This window comes from Danio rerio, chromosome 1 (genome assembly GCF_049306965.1).
Source record: "Danio rerio strain Tuebingen ecotype United States chromosome 1, GRCz12tu, whole genome shotgun sequence".
Lineage (NCBI taxonomy): Eukaryota > Metazoa > Chordata > Actinopteri > Cypriniformes > Danionidae > Danio > Danio rerio.
The window spans coordinates 23314516-23331904 of NC_133176.1; the positions used below are offsets into that span (position 1 = coordinate 23314516).

Consider the following 17389-nt stretch of genomic DNA (forward strand, 5'->3'; position numbering starts at 1 on the left):
TTAGGGTTAAAAAGTCAATTTGGTTTAGGGTTATTTGCATGTTATTGTACATTGTTATTACTATAGTAAGTACATGGAACATGTGTAACAAGGACACTGTTAAATAAAGTGTTAACAAACATACTCTTTGAACAACAAGGTAATAATTTGAACAATAAGATCATCTTTTCACTATATACAGATCAAATATCGTACCGTAACATAATTAACTAAATATTTAAGGACAAACATTTTTAAAAGGTAAAAAAAATAAATAACACAATACAATATAACTTTAAATGACTATGTTGGGCGTTTATAAATAAAATACATAAAATATTACCTTGGTCACTGGTTCAAATCTTGGCTGGGTCTGTTGGCATTTCTGTGTGGAGTTTGCATGTTCCCCCTGTGTTCGTGTGGGTTTACTCCGGGTGCTCCGGTTTCTTTCACAGTCCAAAGACATGCAATAGGTGTATTGTATAAACTAAATAGGCTGTAGTGTATGAGTGTGTGCATAAATGTGAGAGTTTATGGGTGTTTTCCAGTTCTGGGTAGTGGGTGAAAGGGCATCTGCTGCAAAAACACAGAATAGTTGGCGGTTCATGGCGCTAAAGGGACCCCTGATAAAATTAATGAAGTAAAGAGTGAAAAATTACCTTAAGGTAAAATAATATAAAAAGCAATCACACTCGAAATGAAAATGAAAATACACTTACCAATTTGGATAACAAAAATCATGTAAGAAAGCTTTTAACTTCTTGACTGTGAACTGAGCTGAACTGAAAATATTATTTTGTCATAGAACCTGTATAACAATGACAAATAAATTACAAGTTATCAAAATAACTAAAAATAACAACTATTTGAAAAAAGATAGAATCAAAGACCCACCCTTCTGTCCATCTCTGTTGATCTTGTCTCGTGATATTCAGCCTTCTGTCTGTCTGTCTGTCTCTCTGTCTTCACAGGTACTATGAGACAGGCAGCATCAGGCCAGGGGTAATCGGAGGATCCAAACCAAAGGTTGCTACACCAAAAGTCGTTGACAAAATTGCTGATTACAAACGCCAAAACCCCACCATGTTTGCCTGGGAGATCCGAGACAGACTGCTGGCAGAGAGAGTGTGTGACAATGACAGTGTGCCCAGCGTCAGCTCAATCAACAGGTGTGTAAAACACATCTTCAATAAACTTTTTACGATTTTAGTGGTTTGAAATGATTTTAAATGTGTTTTTAATGCATGTGTTTGTCTGATTGTTTCATTTTAAAGTCTATTTGTGTACATACAAAAACATACAAAACTTTAGGGGTTGGTGTGAATTGTGTGAGTGTTTTTATCTGAAGTGATTTCCATTGTGAAACGGATTCATCATAAAGAGACAGTACTCACAACTCACGAGTGTTACTAATACAGTTTATGATTTTAAGCTAGAGCATGTAAGGATCAAGAACAACATTTTTTAAATAATTATATTGTAGACATACTATATTATTTTGTAGACAAACATAATATACAATATGGGTGTTTATGATGTTTCAGATATTCTAAATGTCAAATAAATACTATTCGTGTGACCAGTTTGTATGCATCAAAAATCAGGCATTTTCTTTCGAAACATTATTGTAATTTCTGAAAAACTGTTGTCGACACACATTAAAAAGTTACAGATTTAAAAAGTAATGTTTGCATTATTCACAAATTATGCCTTCAATCACACAAAAATCACAGTAAAACAGAAAACTGACTGAAATGTACAATATTACAAATAACTTTGATTTTAAAATTAATACAACACATTATCATTGTTTCCACACACAAACGCACAAAAACGTTAATCAGTATGACTGTCAAGTTCTATAAAAATAAGAACAGTAGAGCTGAATCAACATATTCTGAACTTTGAATCAACATATTCTGAAGTACGGTGGCTGAAAGAGCTTAACGCACTGCAGTTTAAGAAAACACATGCAATTTCAAAAAACACCAGCAAACTAAGAAAAGGTCTTCATCGGTTTGACAGAAAACATGTTGAAAATCCTCACAACACAAAGACATTATAAAAACATGCTGCAACTTTTTACAACAAATGCAAATATCACGAAGTACAATATTTAAGGCGACCCAAAAACACAACAGACCCAGCTATTTAGGTAATGTTTATTTGAGCCTGATCTCACAAGTAATTATAACTATTTTATGTTTTGTCAGTTTAGTGGCTAATTCGTTTGAATTTGTATGAGTTCATTTATTCATTTTCTTTTCGGCTTAGTCCTTTTATTAATCCGGGGTCGCCACAGCGGAATGAACCGCCAACTTATCCAGCACGTTTTTACGCAGCAGATGCCCTTCCAGCCACAACCAATTTCTGGGAAACATCCACACACACTCATTCACACTCATACACTACGGTCAATTTAGTCTACCCAATTCACATGTACCGCATGTCTTTGGACTGTGGGGGAAACAGGAGGACCCGGAGGAAACCCACGAGAACGCATGGAGAACATGCAAACTCCACACAGAAACGTCAACTGACCCAACCGAGGCTCGAACCAGCGACCTTCTTGCTGTGAGGCGACAGCACTACCTACTGTGCCACTGCGTCGCCTCGTACGAGTTCAGCCATTCAAAAAAATATGACTTTAAAAAGGAGGTGTGGCACCCAACCCCACCCCTTAACCCAACCGTCATTGGGGGAAAAGCAAATCGTACTAAATTGTAAAAAAAGTTATAAAATGTTTAAGTAAAATCAAAAAGTTTTGAATTGCCTTGAGATTGTGTTGTTTATTTAGGCTAATAATATACAAAAGACAATGGGAATATTTTTTATCAAGGTGTTAAAATGAATATAAAACTCACCTACAACCTCACTAAGCAATAGCCACGGCACCATAAACAAATTCTAGCCAGGTTCGTCGCGTTTTTGGGTCCCCATGACCAATGTGGGAAAGTTACTTTTAAAAGTAATGCATTACAACATTGAGTTACTCCCCCAAAAATAACTAGTTGCATTCGTGCATGGTGCATTGGTGTACTTTTCAGTGTCTTTTGCATTACTTTTTCTGACCTGGCTGAACTGTTTTATAACTTTTTTTTTTAATAAAGAAGCTCTGTAATTAGCAATGCACCATATAGCCTATACCATCATTTACCTTAAAAAACACTTAAAAATAAATAATGTAGGATAATCTTATCTTCTGAGAACTTCCTGACCCTTGAACTAAAGGCCATATATACAGATTAATGAAAGTGTAAAGCAATGTCTTTGCTACTTTTGTAATTTTTTTCTTATAAGTGCAGTAAAATTGTTTCCATTGAGATTATAATCCCCTTTTGCTTTTCTTTGATCCATTTAGAATGATGAAAAAACTGCAGAAAAGTAAGGTTCTGCCATCTTGGGTTCTGCCTGTTCCTGCATTCTCTCATTGAGTGTGCGATTCAAAGTGACAACGTTTATTTTAATTCAGCTATTTATTTTTATAAGTAGAAGCTAATTAATTAAACTAAAAAGTAGCTTGCATTACATTTTTAAAAAAGTAACTATAATATTGTTACTTAATTTTTAAAAGTGATGCCTTACTTTGTTTGTTACTAAGAAAAGTAATAATGCGTTCCTTGTAATGCATTACCTCCAACATAGCCCATGACACATTTTGACTGTGTCCCGTGCTATTTGCATGTGTTGTGAGAAATTGCAGCTTATTTTCTTAAATTGTTTGCGTTGTGAGAATTTGCAGTGTGTTTTCTTGATGTGTTTGGATTGTGAGGATTTGCAACAAGTCTGCTGTCAAACCGATGAAGATCTTTTCTTAATTTGCTGGTGTTTTTTGTAATTGCATGTGTTTTCTTAAATTGCAGCTTATTAAGCTCTTTGAAGTAATGAAGGGACTACTTGATTTGAACTGACCAGAATAAATTTACATTTAGCAGTTATTAAAACAGAAATTGTATTATAATTCAGAATGTTTCACTGTATTTTCTTTTTTCCAAATAAATGCCAAAATAAATGGTCAAATAAAAGACATTTTCCCCATTTTTAATGGCTACTGGAAATTCATCTTTGCCATTTTAAAAAAAGAGCAAATTAGATTTCAAAATATACTAAAACTTTCAAAAACATAAAGCATGTCTTATACTGAGCCCAAACTTTTGAAGGCTGGAATATGTAATGGAAGCAATACATTTCTGAGAATACATTGATAAGTAGATTAGAAAAGGTATAAAGCAATGCAACGAGAACGGATCCAAAGAATGGAGGGATACAAGAAAACAATAGGAGTGAGTCAGTGGAGTAAAAAGAAACACATATTCATGAGCAGTGTCCAGCTCACTGGTTCAACAGCATGTGTACAATGACAACCTTTCTCATAGAGAGAAAGAGAGAGAGAGAGAGAGTTTGTGTGTGTGTGTGTGTGTGTGTGTGTGTGTGAGAGAGAGAGAGAGAAAGAGAGAGAGAGAGAGAGAGAGATGAGGGGAAAGGTGCTTTGCTTGAGCAGCCATGCAGGAAGTGTGAGACTCTGCTGCCATGTCAGCCTGCATGAGCCACTTCACACACACACACACACACACACACACACACACACACACACACACACACACACACACACACACACACACACACACACACACTCACACACGTTTGCATACTTTATGTACATTAAAGCATAAGAGAATCCACGCTTACACATAGCACCTGCCATGGTAGACTTTAAACAACACCCTATCATCTAATGTCTGTTGGGTTTTTCTTTGTGACAGAATTATTCGCACTAAAGTCCAGCAACCACCTGGCCAATCAGGAGCCGTTTCTGCGCATAATTTAGGTAAGGGTCAAATTCACCTATAATTCTTTAGAAAGCAACTCTCATCTTTGGTTGAAGTAAAACATACTTGGAGTTTTTACAAAGCTTCTGAAAAACAATATGTGTTTGACATTCATTAATGATTTTTGTGGTTGTGTTCTTTTGTCTGAGATTTTGAGAGTTTTAAAGGGGTGGTCCACTATGATATCATATTTAAAACTTTATGTGTAATGTAGCTGTGTAAACACAAACAACATCTTTGAATTTAATATGCTCAAAGTTCAATGCGAACAGAGACATTGGCTTTTACAGAGTTAGCTTAGCAAAGCTTACAGCGAACGATGTTTGAGGACTACAAAAACACATTCTGGTTAGCGAGATCACAAACGCTTCAGGTTACGCGAATCATCCTGTGCAAACAACCCACACATCGAAGCGGAGTGGCCAGAGGTGCTGTAAAGTTACAGCAGAGAAAGCTAAAAATGCCGTCCAAACGCTGCTATTTCCACAAAGCTTGTTCTGTGTTTGTATTTGGGCTTCCGAAAGACACAACACAAAGAGAGAAATGCTTACAGTTTAATTTTAATTATGTTCCAGACAATTATAAAAATATATAGCTAGCATTTGACAAAGGACAGCTTCCAGAATCTGCTGAATTCGGCTAAAAAATCCTCAAAAAAGGAGCAGCTCCAACTATAATAGACGAAGCTGTGCACCGTGAGTTAAAGTTTTTTTTTTGTTAAAATTAATCTATTACATGCATTGTTTCTAGCGTTAACAGTATGCTAAAGCAACAACATAAACAAGGATGTACACAATGGGAAATGCTGTTTGGCACCGTTAACAATTTAGCTACAAATTCATATTTATCCGTCGAACCGATGTAAACACCCACAATCTTCAGCAGCACTGCAGTGTCTCTCTGTGCAGCCGCTTTTTTGTGCGTTCTACATCTTAAATAACAAACTTGCAAAAGATACGTTTCATATTACTCACACATGCTTATAACCCGAATATATGAAAAGACACTTGTCAGAATTTATTTAAGAGAGCAGGCATGAGGTTCAGCTGTGTCGTCTGCGCCATTTTCTGTCTGATTCAGGCACAGACTGACACGGCTAACAGCTACTCTGACTGACGGTGTATTTACAAAGTGCAAAAGTGCATGATTATAGGAGCGTGATGCTTTTCTTGGTGACGTGGAGACGATCATTGAATCACAGCACATTATGTTAGCTGACCAATTAGAGCTTCCTGAGGTCGGGCTTTCGAAGAAACTAGAAAATATGTCAGCCATTTTCATGTTAGCTGAGTAGCTGTATATAATCAAAGTAAGAAATATGAAAAAAATAACCCGATTTTCTACAAAAGAAGCATGAGCACATATTGCTTTGCATCTTATAAACGCAACCAAGCCCTAAAAATACACTCTGGACCACCCCTTTTATTTCTATCTGTCCAGTGTTTGATATCTGATTAATTCTTTCAATCTTGTTTTCTGACCCTCAAAACCCTTTCCTCAATAAGAAAAACAAAGGTGAACCTCTAAAAGTGTTCTGAGATCAGTTTAGGAGGAAAACTCCCGTTGCCAGTTAATAAAGTATTGAACGGCGTTTGTCTCACTGTCAGTAATCTTCATAATCGCACACCTCCGCTTAATCTAAATTAATTTTGCACGCACAAGGCTCGCCAGTTCTCCGTCTCCTTCAGATTATGATGATAAATAGTTCTCATACTCAGGCGGAAAATTGAAATTTAGGGATTTTGAATATAAAGCGCTCGCATCGGGTTTCTATTCCTTGGAAAAAAGTGCGAAAGAATAAGAGAATCAGATAATTGAAACGATAAATCAAGAGTAAAAAATGGAGGGATATGCATTCATTACATTTTCCACCTGGTTAGCAAACGAGAGCGGCGACGTTTATCTTTTCTCAGAGCGATTTGTTTTTCTTCTCCATTTTAGCACAGTCTGTTGGGATGGAGGATTAGCTTCATCTCTACACCTTAGTGTCCCCTTGGGGCCACTGTACTGTCACTCAGGCTGTGCGTCAGCTGACAGGAAGTGAGATAAAGAGGACAGAGAGAATGAAGGCTTGACAGAGAGAAGACTTTGTGGCCTCGTTCGCTGCCGCCAAGACCTCACATGTCGAAAAGCTGTTCGCTTGTTAGCATCTTATCCTTGGGCGGCAGCACATCACCACAATAGAGTGACGGCAGGTTTTACTGAAAGGTCTTTGATGGGGAAAAAACGCAGGGCCAAGAAGAAGCAAATGAAAAACAAACATTTAAGAACATACTACACTTCTGGACATGATATTGTGCCAGGAGCTTTAAGACAAGGATCATGTAAATAACAATGCTGTTGATATAGATTTTCTCATTCCATACGCTCATTAATTTCCTTTGGCTTAGTCCCTTTCTTCATCAAGAGTCACCGCAGTGGAATGAACCGCCAAGTTATCCAACTGTTTTACACAGCGCATACCCTTCCAGCTGCAACCCAGTACCCAGTAACCATACACCCTCACATTCACACACATACATTCATTCATTCGTTCATTCATTCACGCACATTTATTCATTCATTCATTCATTCATTTTATTTTCAGCTTATTTAAAAAGGGGCTGCACAGCGGAATTAACTGCCAACTTATCTAGCATATGTTTTAAGCAGCGGATACCCATCCAGCTGCAACCCATCTCTGGGAAACATCCATACACACTCATTTACTACAGACATCTTAGCCTATCCAATTCACCTGTACCGCATGTCTTTGGACTGTGGGGGAAACCTGACAGACACACAGAAATGCCAACTGATCAGTGACGGCCAATTTAGTTTATTCAATTCACTTATAGCGCATGTCTTTGGACTGTGGAGCACCCAGAGGAAACCCACGTGAAATTCACGTGAACATGGCGAGAACATGCAAACTTCACACAGAAATGCCAACTGGCCCAGCCGGGATTTAAACTAGTGACCTTGTTGTTGTGAGGCGACGGTGCTAACCACTGAGCCACTGTGTCTCCGCTCATGATAAAGTTGTGTCACACTAATACTCAACATTTAATTGTTGCTTTTTAGCTTTAAATTTATTTGTCTGAAGCTTTAAAATGTCAGTTGTTTTGGGGAGCTAATGTAAAATATTTAAGTGAAAGTGATATGAAAATAAAGAAAATAATAAAGAAAAGTTTCCCAGTGTTGGATTGCAGCTGGAGGGGCAGTCATCCGCTGTGTAAAACATATAACGGATAAGTTGGCGGTTTATTCCGCTGTGGCGACCCTAAATTAATAAAGGGACTTAGCTACAAAAGCAAATGAATGAATGAAAAAGAAAGAAAAGAGTATTTTTAAAAAGAAAGCTTAGTTAAAAAGAAGATTTATTGTTTACTTTTTTAAAACACTAATGCAATTTGATGTTTTTAATAATGTTGATACCCAAATGTTTTTTTTTTTTTACCTCTGAGCAATTCCAGTGTTATGGATGTGACATTTTCAATAAAAACTTGAAACATAAATTCACAGAGAAAGTATACAGTTGAAGTCAGAAGTTTTAGCCCCCCTTTGATTTTTTCTTTTTTAAATATTACCTAAATTATGTTTAACAGAGCAAGGACATTTTCACAGTATGTCTGATAATATTTTTTTTCTTGTGGAGAAAGTCTTATTTGTTTTATTTTGGCTAGAATAAAGGCAGTTTTAAATAATAATAATAATAATAATAATAATAATAATAATAATAAAACTACAAAATAAAATTTTATGTCCACAAACTGGACTCCTGTGGTGTTTGAAGCATCCATGTAAATAGATGTACTATGCGCTGTAGTGATTTCAGCAGTCTTTTCTTTATTACAAAACTGCACTGTTTTAAAAAACGTTTTAAACTTGTGAACTGCATTTTTGAGGTGCAGATGATCAAAGAAAATTGGAACAGATCTTTTAATCCCAGTTTCTTTGCAAATCCTGTTCTGTGGACATATTTATATGGCATATGTCTACATGTCAACCAATTCCATAGGCGGTGAAAACTGCACTCCTAGGTCACGTTGTGGTGGGCCTCAAAGTCACTAGGATTTGGATCCCATTTTTATAGGAAATTCATAAAAAAGATACTTTTTGTGTTTTTTATCACAATCATATGACAGTCAACACACTATACCTATACGGTTCAGTCCAAACAGCCTACAAAAGGTGCCCTTTAATGTTAATGCATGGTAAGTTAACAAACTAACAATGAAAATTTTATTTTCATGAATAAATGTTAACAAAGATTAATAAAAACTGTAATTAATTTATTGTTCATTGTTTGTTCATGTTAGTAAATACATCAGCTAATAACAGCAAATGCTACCTTATTGTAAAGTGTTACTATTTAAGTATTTGGATATTTGTAGTCTTATAGTCTCTCTGCATCTTTGTAGCCTCTACCGTGGCAGTGACGCAGGTTTCTGCAGTAACCAGTGATGCCGCAGGCTCCTCCTACTCCATCAGTGGAATTTTGGGCATTAGTTCACCTGCCGATGCCAGCAAGCGGAAGAGGGATGACCGTAAGTCAGCGCATGCTTTGTTTTCAGGAACTGACAAATCTTTACTCCTCCAAACTCCCTCTAAACTTGCTTAACTTAAGTATTATTCATGATGCTGATGCACCAAACATATAGTTTATTTTCATGCTGGACATTCAGAAACTAATGAGACATTCTGTCTACCAGCAATTACAAAACAAAAAATCAATTACATCCTGTATTCAGCCTTCTTCTCCTCTTCATTCCTATGCACAACACCATCTCATTGCACACACACGCACACAAATGCACACAGAGCACAGATGGAAGTTGCTGAACATTGACAGATGCATGAGAGAAGGTGGGGGATTGGACACCGCTGGCACGTCTTAGATAAACATCTCTATCCAGGGGAGGCACAGCGTGTGCATGTGGATGTGCATGTGTGTGTTTGCACACATGTGTCTATTAAAAAGCCATTGCTTGGCAGACCCCTACAGTACATGAGGGAACTCCAGATGTCACACACAAAATGATATATAAAATGGCAGACATCAACAACAGAAGATTTCTTTTTTTTTTGTTTCATGCCAACACTTTCATTTTGAAGTTTAGTTCTGCCATCATTACTCTTGATGTGTTTTATCTTGGCAGCAAAGATCTGCTATGCTGTTGCTGCTGCGGCTTTGATTATTGTGCTGAGCAAATACCAAGACTACTGCCAGTATATTCAGAGACATGTTTTCTGAGAATATAATGCACTTTTGCTGCAAACATAAAGTACAAGTAACCCCCTGGTGGATCTATATACAGGTGGAGCTGGGGTGGAAGAGGGATCTGAAAACACACTGGCCATAGCTGCGCTAGCTTTACTGAAATGGTCACACTGCACTTTTCATCCCACAAAGCAAGCTTGTGCAAAAAGTGTCGCTTCATTCCAAAGTTTAAGCTTTGTGAGCTTTTACTTAAGATATCGCATCACGTGTTTGCATAAGACTAATAGAAGATCAAAACAGAGCTCTTTATCGATGTCTAATTATCTTGTTTTATCCTGACCATTTTCGCAGACCTGTATAATAGAATTTCACATGCTCAAACTCTAGAGTGATCGTGGCTTAAACATTTAAAATGATGAGGAGCAAACTCATTGGCTGGTGAAGCAACAGCAATCAATCATCTGCGCCATGCATGTAGTTAATAATAAAGAAGCTGATTAGATATACCCTGATGCACACTGGGATGCACACTGGGTAAACTAGAGTTTAATGACAGAACTTTAATGTGATGTAATGTAAATATATATTTAAAAAACAATGATATACAAGGCAAGGCAGTGGCCCAGTAGGTAGTGCTGTCACCTCACAGCAAGAAGGTCGCTGGGTCGCTGGTTTGAACCTCGGCTCAGTTGGCGTTTCTGTGTGGAGTTTGCATGTTCTCCCTGCCTTCGCGTGGGTTTTCTCTGGGTGCTCTGGTTTCCCCCACAGTCCAAAGACATGTACAGGTGAATTGGGTAGGCTAAATTGTCCGTAGTGTATGAGCATGTGTGTGTGGATGTTTCCCAGAGATGGGTTGCGGCTGGAAGGGCATCCGCTGCGTAAAAACCTGCTGGATAAGTTGGCGGTTCATTTCGCTGTGGCGACCCCGGATTAATAAAGAGACTAAGCCAACAAGAAAATGAATGAATGAATGAATGATATACAATATGTTTTTTATGCTATGTACTTAAGCTCTGTTAAAAACTGTTTAATAAATTGATTCCTTGCCAATTCTGAGATTTTCAAAATGCATTGCTATTCTTTCTCAATTCTGAGCTTAGTTTTTACCTGCAGATGGTACAGCCGTACTCTGCTTGCATCCAATTCTTTACACGTACCACTTGAACCTAAAATAATGATCATTAAAGCCGACAACTGAATGCACAAAATGATTCTTTGTTGTGAATGTTTGAGATTACAGTTAAGAAAAATAGCCTAGCAGCATATGCTGTTAAACACTAAGCTCAGAATCGATTCAACAGAGAATAGCAATGCATTTTGAAAATCTAAGAATCAACGCAGAATTAATTTCTCAAACTATTTTTCATCACATTTGTTGGGTGTTAGCAGACCACTGTAATCCACACATGTGGGTCCACACATGACCTGTGCTTTCATCATGGGGTAATGAACACAAAACCTTCGTTGTGGCAAATTTATAAACGCAACAATGAAGACCCATGCCTTTGAAAAATTCTTCTTCTACTTGTAAGAAATACGATTGGCAACACAATGTGAAGTCTCTCTGAACACTGTAACAGGTAAAAGGAGTTTTCAAAGCTATGTCATGCATATTAATGAAGTTGCATCTTGTTCACAATAGAGTGCGCTAATTGGTTCGAACCAAGTTTTTCTCATGTATTAACGAACAGATGTGCTGAAAACTCAAATGACGTCACTTTATACTGGCTGGTACAGACTTCCAGTCTCCACACTGGTGCTAAAATAATCATCATTAAAGCCAACAACCAAATGCGCAATCGCTCTTTGTCGTGCATGTTTGAGATTACAGTTTAAAAAAAAAATAGCCTACCACCATATGCTGTTAAACACTAAGCTCAGATTCGATTCAACAGCAAATATCGGTGCATTTTGAAAATCTAAGAATCAACGCAAAATTGATTCCTCAATTTATTTTTCATCACAGCTCTGATTATCCTCGAAAACTTTCAAGTATAAATTAAATATATTGATTTTAAATATTGACCCCAACTGTGGAGCTTTTCCATTATTGACCCAAATTTTTGTGAAACAACCTAACATGCAATATGTAAGGTGTAAAGTACAGAATAGGGTATATGCACAACATTGATGTTGCAATGTAATTGAAATATAATCAGTCATACAATTAATGAAAAGCCATTTACATGCCTTAAGTGGAAATATTGAAAATACTGGAGTAAAATAAATGTTCATAAGACGTCAATAAGACATGGCGCAAAAAATGGAATTTAATGCAGTGCTTCTTGTACATTCTGGGACCCACTTTATATTGTATATCAATCAGGCAGTGAAGATTGTTTATTTTTAAAGAAAACAGACCTTAAACGCTGTGATTTTGTAACGGCATACAGTAACCCGGAAGTGCTTTAACAGGGCTGCTCAAAAGTCCTTCTGCATATGCCCTATTAACCCGGCAGACTTATTAGAAGCCCATTGCAAAAACAACCGTCTTGATGTACTTTATCCTGCTTATTACACAGCTAATTGCAACAAAATGTAAAAATTAGGCACAAAGCATTGTTCTGAGTTGCTGTAGTTTATTAATTATTTAATTAAAGTCAATGCTGACAGAAACTAAAATGGCTGAGTGGAGCATACACTACCCAACATATTATTCAATCACAAGATGGGGCCAAACAGTCAAAAACAGCAGTGTAACAGAGATCTGTCGATCTAAAATGTATGATTTTAAAGAGGAGAGAGGTTGCCATGCAAATCTGCCCCCAAACCCAACTGTTTTTGGAGGATGAGCAAATTGTACTAAATTGTATGATTGAGATCGTACAAACTCCTACGAATTAGCCACTAAATTAGCCACTAAACAAAAAAGTTTGCCGTGGAATGTGTTGGGAATACTCACTTCTTACTGGTCAGTCACAATGTTCGAAGACATGTTATCCATTATATGTTATTAGACTCATTCGGGAACTTCAAATCACCTTTACCATCTCTTAAAATGTTCTCATCCAAATATTTGCAACCACATTCATTTGTATATGCTTGTCTGTCATGGTGCTGTTTTTGACGCCGTCTTTGTCTTGCGAATAAATAATAGGTAGGTTAGTACCATTCATTTATTTCATTTCTGCTTTGGGTTTTTGACCTTTTGGTGCTATCTTTTGATACATCCAGGAAGGTTGTTTTCACAGAATAAAGTCCTTTAGTCTTATACAACATCCTGTATGGCTTTATTCTGCTATAACAACCTCCTAAATGTAATTTATCCCTCTTACATACCTTAGAACGTCATGACTGACTGATCAAAATCAAGTATTCCAGAAAGCTGTGCAATAAAATTTAATAACATTTGAGATGAAATGATGAAACTGCATAAACTATGGTTGGCGTGAAACATAATGTAACTTTGGTAAACTGACTTCTGGCTTAGCTGAACGCACATACACACACACACATACACACATCAACGTTCATCCAAGCTCCAATTAGGCCGACGTCTGCCATTTTAATTAATGCAACATATCACATCCAGCAGGGAGGGAGGGGCGGCTAAATGAATTTGTGTGTTTAATTGACATGGTGAAACTGCGGGTGGTCAGTGCTGTGAAGTTTAGCAGTGTGCGAGCGAGTGTGTGTACGCACTCTCTAAGTGAGAGACGCTCTCGTGGGTTTGCTTAAGGCATAAAGTAACATGTGCAATAGTTTTGGCAGTTTGTAGCTTATGCTGCTTGCAGATTTTAAAGAGCATAAGACACATGCTAAAGGGATAGTTGCAAGCAAAAATTACAATTTGCTGTTAATTCACACACCCTCAGGCCATGCAAGATGTAGGAGCATTTTTAGTAGAATAATAAATCAGATTTTTAGATGTAACCACGTGGCTTTGGTGCCTAATATTACACAAGTTAACAATTTGTTATTAACATTGATTCAAAAAACCCAACAAAATCAATCCTCTGTACACTCAGTTCTTGTGAAGTGATCCCGCTGTACAACTGAATATTATTTGCAATATTTTACCTTTACAGGTCAGCCTTGAGCTGCTGTTTGTTTACAAGTGAGGAGTATGCATCTGCTGTGTTGTTCATCAAAGTTATATTTGCTTATACTCCTCCTGTATGATGCAACCAATACAAAAGTGTAGTAAACAAACAGGATGAGCTCATGAGATTGCTGCCTCTTTTATATCATTTTGCGAAAGGAAACAAAAGCTCCAGACTGTCATAAACCCACTTACAAAATTTTTTGTAATGTACCAATTAATAAGGTTTTTCTGCACCACTTCAGCAGCAGTGCTGAAGAAATATTTTATGCGAGTAAATGTGAGGTTTCTGTTTGCATTAAAGGGCGGTGAAACCCCCTCTGTCCCAGCTGGGTGTTTTCACATCTCTAGTTTGAAAAAGTCAGGAAAGTGGGTGAGTCCAGCTTTGTTTAGGTGGGAGTGGCGAAAGAGGAAAGGGTTTGCATGAAAAGGGGAGTTTCAGTTTGTGCACTACAGCAACAACACAAAAACAAAGGCAGGAGAGATAGTGATTCAGTGAGCAGCATTTAAAGCAGATCTGAGAGCTGTATGGAAGTGGAGGATTTTCAGTCTATAATATTTCAGCGATATTACTGTAAACTTAGTAACTAAATCCTTTAGACTAAGGTATCTCTTTAAAAACTAAAAGAGTACTGCTGATGATACTAACTAACTTTGTTAGGGTTGAGTACCGAAAACCGGTGCCATTTTAGTACCTGACTTTGTAACCGGGATGTACCGGACCGAATCAACATATGAATTTCAGTGCCACTGGTGCTGCGACAAGGACGTAGGAAGCATCAAGGAGTGCATCAAAGGTGCACACATAACACATCTCTAAACATTTATTCTAAACAACTTTGAGGAATACAGACAGGCGATGTCAGGCGTTTGTTCTTGTTGCTTTGGGAACGGACGCACGCAACACACGCAGTACAGCGCATTCAGTGAGCGAGGGCGACTCTCTTCAGAACAACACGCATGATCGCGCTTATCAAATTTGCTTAAACTAATCGTTTCGAAAGCATATTTTACAAGCAAGGATTCTGACACAGCAACGTGAAGCAGATGCTTTACAAAAGTTGTGTGTAAGGGGGAAACACGTCAAACTTAATGACACATTTGAGGGCTCATGGAATCAACTTAAAGGCAGAGGAATGCACTGTCTCTGAAAGCTTGCGACATCATCTGGCACTTTCAATGAGTAAGTACATGGACACCAATGCTTCGATTTTAATATGATTAAGACAATACTCTGGTTAAGAGTCTAGACTACCATGTAAACAGTGGATTTTGATTACCTTAAAGGACCACAGACACCTGTTTTTTTCTTTCCATTCAACGTGCAGTATCAAATTCCATTAAAAGAGCACTCTTCCACCAGTCCTTACCTAATGCGCGCATCAAATACCCATTTGTCATGGGGGCATGAATGAAATGTTCCTGAATGAAGGTGAAACTGCAGTTAAAGTCGAAAAATTAAAAATGAAACACCTGAAATTACATGAAACTCTGAAGTAAACATGAATTGCGTGGTGACGCAATGACAATAATCGATCTATGTACTACAACATGTAAGATGGGATCATGAAAGGAACATTCAAAATGCAACGAATGTAAACACCTTGATCATATTGTTGTCTTATTCAGACAAATGCAATTCATTAGATTGCTGATAACCATGTAAACATAGTCACATGCCCCAACCCTAGAAAAAAAGAGTTCAGTATTTTGATGACAGCATTTCCACAGGTTAGTAGTAAGCTAATGTAATTTCATAATGCAAATCTTAAACTCATGCTAACCAACAAATGATCAAAAGAAATATATTAATGTAATTCAAATATGTAATATATAAAATAATGTTTACTTTAAACTTTAATTATCTTATTCTTTTAAAATTATTTTTTAAAAGATTTTGTCAAATAAAAGATTTTTCTAGAGTCATCCACTATAATTTTATGGCTCAAAAGTGTCAGTTCAGGTTTAAAAGTTTTAAAAGTATCGATTTAGCACCGGTATCGAAATAACCCCAAACGATACCCAACCCTAATCTGAATAAAAATAAACTTAGATTGCTCACACACTACCAAATCCGTAGAGACAGGACAATCAACACCAACAGGTACAGCGTCTTTTTTATGAGAAGATGAGTGGCAAATCCGGATTTCACCATTTCCAGATTCGAAAAGCTCTCGGGTAAAAACATTCCTTTCAAACATATTTTTTGTTGGGTGTTAACAGACCACTGTAAACCCCACATGCTGGTCCACACATGACCAATGCTCTCATCGCGGGGAAATGGAAACAAAACCTTCGTTGCTGCACATTTATAAACGCAACACTGACGACCCATGCCTCCGAACAATTCTTCTACTACTTGTTTTGATTACGATTGGCAACCCATCATGCCGTCTCTCTAAAGACTGTAACAGGTAAAAGGATTTTTCGAAGCTATATCATGCATATTCATGCATATTAATCAAGTTGCATCTCGTTCACAAAAGATCGCGCTGATTGGTTTAATCCAAGTCTTCCTTGTGAATTCATGAACAGATGTGCTGAAAACTTCAACCCAGGCACATTCTGGAAACGTAGTCCTGCAGACGTTTCTGGAGACTGCAAAATATGTCCCTGTCCTTTTTCGCATGTCGAACGTCTCTCACGAGCACCCTTCTCATGTAAAACCACAAGAGGCCGCTTTCGAACACCCATCTGTCCGACTGGCTGAATGATTGACTTTGCGGCCGGCCAATCGACCGACCCACCCTCCGTTAACTCATTAACTTTATTTTTTGGATTCTGTTTTTGTCTTACCTGATTTCTGGAACCGCTCCTTCCCGGACTCAAACCCGGTAACCCGATCTAACTGAACAAACTAGTTGCGGCGGGAAAGCCCTCCACAGTGAGGTAAGTGGCCAGCCGGCAAGCGCGGAAGGGAACGGCGTCACTCCGCCCCATAGCGTTTGCTTAAAAAATGAAATGCAGCCATACGTACCTCTAGCCACGTAATTTGCAGTCTCCAGAAACGTCTGCGGGACTACGTTTCCAGATTGAGCCTGAGTTGGAAAACTTGATGTTGAAAGTGAATGACAACGCAAGCTTTTCCATCGTAGAAACGTCAGACTATAGAGATCAATGATTGGCTCCTGTACTAGTAGGTGGGGCTACATTCGCCATATTTACTGTTACACTCTTCTCTATCCAAAACTATACGAGTGACACGTCTTGTGTATTCTATAGTCTTTGTTAATAATTGATAAGGTAGAAGTTGGGTTTAGGTTTTGGGTAGCTTTAGGGATGCACAGTAAGATCAAACTAGATAATTATAATGAACAGTTAATATGTTAATAATAG

General features: G+C 37.6%; 1 protein-coding gene across 1 annotated transcript in view; it reads left to right on the plus strand.

Moving 5' to 3' along the window:
* pax5 (paired box 5) overlaps nt 1-17389 on the plus strand; it is a 97054-nt gene that overhangs the window by 18325 nt on the left and 61340 nt on the right. The window contains 3 exon segments of the mRNA NM_131638.2: nt 951-1148; nt 4743-4807; nt 9212-9337. Of these exon segments, the coding sequence (NP_571713.1) occupies nt 951-1148; nt 4743-4807; nt 9212-9337 (389 nt within the window).